Source organism: Seriola dumerili, unplaced genomic scaffold (assembly GCF_002260705.1).
Source record: "Seriola dumerili isolate Sdu_G_001 unplaced genomic scaffold, Sdu_1.0 BDQW01000567.1, whole genome shotgun sequence".
Taxonomy (NCBI): Eukaryota; Metazoa; Chordata; class Actinopteri; order Carangiformes; family Carangidae; genus Seriola; species Seriola dumerili.
In genome coordinates, this window is record NW_019174822.1 from 245,341 (window position 1) to 249,116 (window position 3,776).

The following is a 3,776-nucleotide window of genomic DNA, read 5'->3' on the forward strand; positions in this document are numbered from 1 at the left end:
CCCCCCCCCCCCCCCCCCCCCCCCCCCCCCCCCCCCCCAAGGTTTAAGATCAATCAATATTGAACGTTATAGAAATCTTCCTGCCGCTGCCCATGAGCACTGAGGCACAGCTGTTTCTGCAGCTGCTCACTGCTGTAGTCATGGTAACAGCATGAAATCCTGATCAGCAGAGGCTCCAGACCTGAACCTGGATCAGACGTGTCAAGGCGGATTCATGGAACCTGTCGTCCCGGTTTCTGCTGCTGTGAACTGGGTCACTCTGACCTGAAACATCCATATCCTCCATACTCCATCACACAGAGAATCCTGCTCTGGCCCCCCCACAGACACTGGAGCTCAGCATCATGGACCAGAACCAGAGTCAGAACCAGAGACCACACCAGCGTCAGCTCACCTTCTTGACGAGGATGGTGAGCCCCTGGTATTTGAAGGGTTTGGAAAACTCGATGTACTGAGCGCGCTCATTGTTGATGGTGAGGGGGGCGACGATCATGTCGGCCAGACCCCCCAGCAGCTCCCCCATCATCCCGTTCCACTCCTTCTTGTTACTGTTGTTGACCTGGGGGGGGGGGGGGGGGGGGGGGGCATATTAATAACATCCTGAGCAAAGATCATTGTTAAAAAGTAAAAAAATAAAAGTTCTAAAACTTTACATTGCCTGGGGACAAATAAAGTTTTTATTGAATTGAGTTTAAGTGAAACGGAGCCACTCATCAGCTGATCTGGACGCTCACTACGCAACATGCTCGTCTTTAATAAACAGTTTGGTCAGACTCATCATGACACTGCGAGTCTGCTGTGATTCAGCCTGACCTCCATCACTGACGGCTCCTTCATCAACCTGCTGGAACAGGACACGCTGTCTTTTATTGATCTGATCTATTAACATTTAACAGCAGATGGAACAGATCCTGAGTCTGTCAGAGGAGGAGGAGGAGGAGTCATTGGGAGCAGTGAAGAGAGCAGCAGACAGAGAGAGAGAGAGAGAGAGAGAGAGAGAGAGAGAGAGAGATGACTAAATGTCTCTCAGCCTCAACAAGGTCAGAGTCAGGGACAGAGCGGTGGTCTCCATAGCAACAAGCCTTAGTGATGTGCTGGTGTTGAATCAGTAAACAGTTCAGATAGAGAGAGGGAGAGACGATGACATCATCAGTGGTGACATCATCAGTACAGATCAAGTTTAACAGAAAATGACTCAAATGAATCAGGAGTGAAGTTTCCTCCAGTCACTGCCATTAAACAACAGAAGAAGAGGAGGACCATGTGTTAATGTGAGGAAGGGTCAGCCTCCTCATCAGGGCTCCACTCACACTTTGTACACACACACACACACACACACACACACACACACACACACACACACACACACACACACACACACACACACACACACACACAGAAACACTTACTCGCTCCTGCGTGCCAAATTTCCCATCAGCCACCAGGTGAACCTCGTAGGTGAAGTTCATGCTCATCGCCAGCTTGATGAGCAGGTCTATGCAGAAACCATAGCAACACTGAGGGACAATGGGCTGACCTGTAAACACACACACACACACACACACACACACACACACACACACACACACACACACACACACAAGGAATCAGCTGATACGTTTGTGATGGTAAAGAAGCCTGTGTTGACATTGTGTTGAATGGTTTATCGTACTGAGGCAGAACAAGTGAGGAGGGTGGGGGTGGGGGAGGGGGGGCTGTGGTTCAGGTCCTCACAGGTGCAGACAGCTGAGGTGGGGTGTGTACCTGGGATGGTCCCGTTGGGTCCGGTACAGATCACCTTCTTGATCAGGACTCCGTTCACAGTGTACTCCTCTTTACACGTCCCGTCACTCTTTGTCGGCTTCACGTAAACAAACGGCTCCTGATGGATGGTCACGATCTGAACACACACACACACACACACACACACACATACTGTGTCACTGCTGTGGGACCATCTGTCCAACAGATCCTGCTCCACAGTGAAAACCTGCTCCTCACAATAAAGTCTTTATCTATAAAACCTTACACGTTATAATATGATCATATTTATTATCATATGTTGGTTCTGTTATTTTACGTTGTTGAAAACATTTTTCAGCATTTTCAACATCTTTTAGGATATTTTACTAATTCTTGTCAGTCTTTTACTCACACCTGTTCACATGTGTAACACATTTTTTTGTGTATGTGTACTTTCGTAATATTTTTATGAGATTTTACTGCTGTTTTTTCTGTTCATGTAATAATTATCATTCTGATATTTTACTCATATTGTTCAAAGATTTCTGACACAATGTGATCAACACAAACATCCTCCCTGTCACAGTACTAAGTACTCACTAGTACTAAGAGTACGGACAGTAACAGTGACAGTAGTAGTACCTTCAGTTTAGTCGACATCTGGTATCCAACTGGTTTCTCTGTCTCTCCTCCAGGCCAGATGATCTTCCTCTGAGGATTCATTACAACCTGAAACACACACACACACACACACACACACACACACACACAGAGGTTGTAATGTTGTTCCAGGCAGGTCTCACTGTGACAAGATGACTAAATGACAGCATCAATACTGCATCTGTATATACATATTTAAAGAGGCAAGAGACTAACACACACACACACACACACACACACACTCACACACACACACACACACACACACACACACACACACACACACAGATAAATTATGATCCAAATGATTTTGAAAATGTGAAGGGATGTTCAGTAATTCCAGTTTCTAGTTGTAAATGAATCTGCAGTTTGAACATGTGAGGAAGAGATTTGTGTTTTTTAAAAGAAGTGCATGTGTAAAAAAATATGGGGTGGTGGGGGGCTGTGGTTCAGGTCCTCACAGGTGCAGACAGCTGAGGTGGGGTGTGTACCGGGGATGTCCCGTTGGGTCCGGTACAGATCACCTTCTTGATCAGGACTCCGTTCACAGTGTACTCTCTTTTACACGTCCCGTCACTCTTTGTCGGCTTCACGTAAACAAACGTCCTGATGGATGGTCACGATCTGAACACACACACACACACACACACACACACACATACTGTGTCACTGCTGTGGGACCATCTGTCCAACAGATCCTGCTCCACAGTGAAAACCTGCTCCTCACAATAAAGTCCTTTATCTATATAAACCTTACACGTTATAATATTGATCATATTATTATCATATGTTGGTTCTGTATTTTTTACGTGTTGAAAACATTTTTCAGCATTTTCAACATCTTTAGGATATTTTTACTAATTCTTGTCAGTCTTTTACTCACACCTGTTCACATGTGTAACACATTTTTTGTGTATGTGTACTTTCGTAATATTTTTATGGAGATTTTACTGCTTTTTTTTCTGTTCATGTAATAATTATCATTCTGATATTTTTACTCATATTGTTTCAAAGATTTCTGACACAATGTGATCAAACACAAACATCCTCCCTGTCACACAGTACTAAGTACTCACTAGTACTAAGATGAGACAGTAACAGTGACAGTAGTAGTACCTTCAGTTTAGTCGACATCTGGTATCCAAACTGGTTTCTCTGTCTCTCCTCCAGGCAGATGATCTTCCTCTGAGGATTCATTACAACCTGAAAACACCACACACACACCACACACACACACACACACACACAGAGGTTGTAATATTGTTCCAGGCAGGTCTCACTGTGACAAGATGACTAAATGACAGCATCAATACTGCATCTGTATATACATATTTAAAGAGGCAAGAGACTAACACACACACACACACACCCCA

General features: G+C 44.8%; 1 protein-coding gene across 1 annotated transcript in view; it reads right to left on the reverse strand.

Annotated features, from left to right (window-relative positions):
• LOC111236133 (glutamate receptor ionotropic, NMDA 1-like) overlaps positions 1–3,776 on the reverse strand; it is a 59,338-nt gene that overhangs the window by 20,347 nt on the left and 35,215 nt on the right. The window contains exons 10-13 of the mRNA XM_022764748.1: positions 2,386–2,472; positions 1,765–1,900; positions 1,410–1,537; positions 395–559 (exon numbers count right to left, since the gene is read on the reverse strand). Of these exons, the coding sequence (XP_022620469.1) occupies positions 395–559; positions 1,410–1,537; positions 1,765–1,900; positions 2,386–2,472 (516 nt within the window). The remainder of the gene's footprint in view (positions 1–394; positions 560–1,409; positions 1,538–1,764; positions 1,901–2,385; positions 2,473–3,776) is intronic.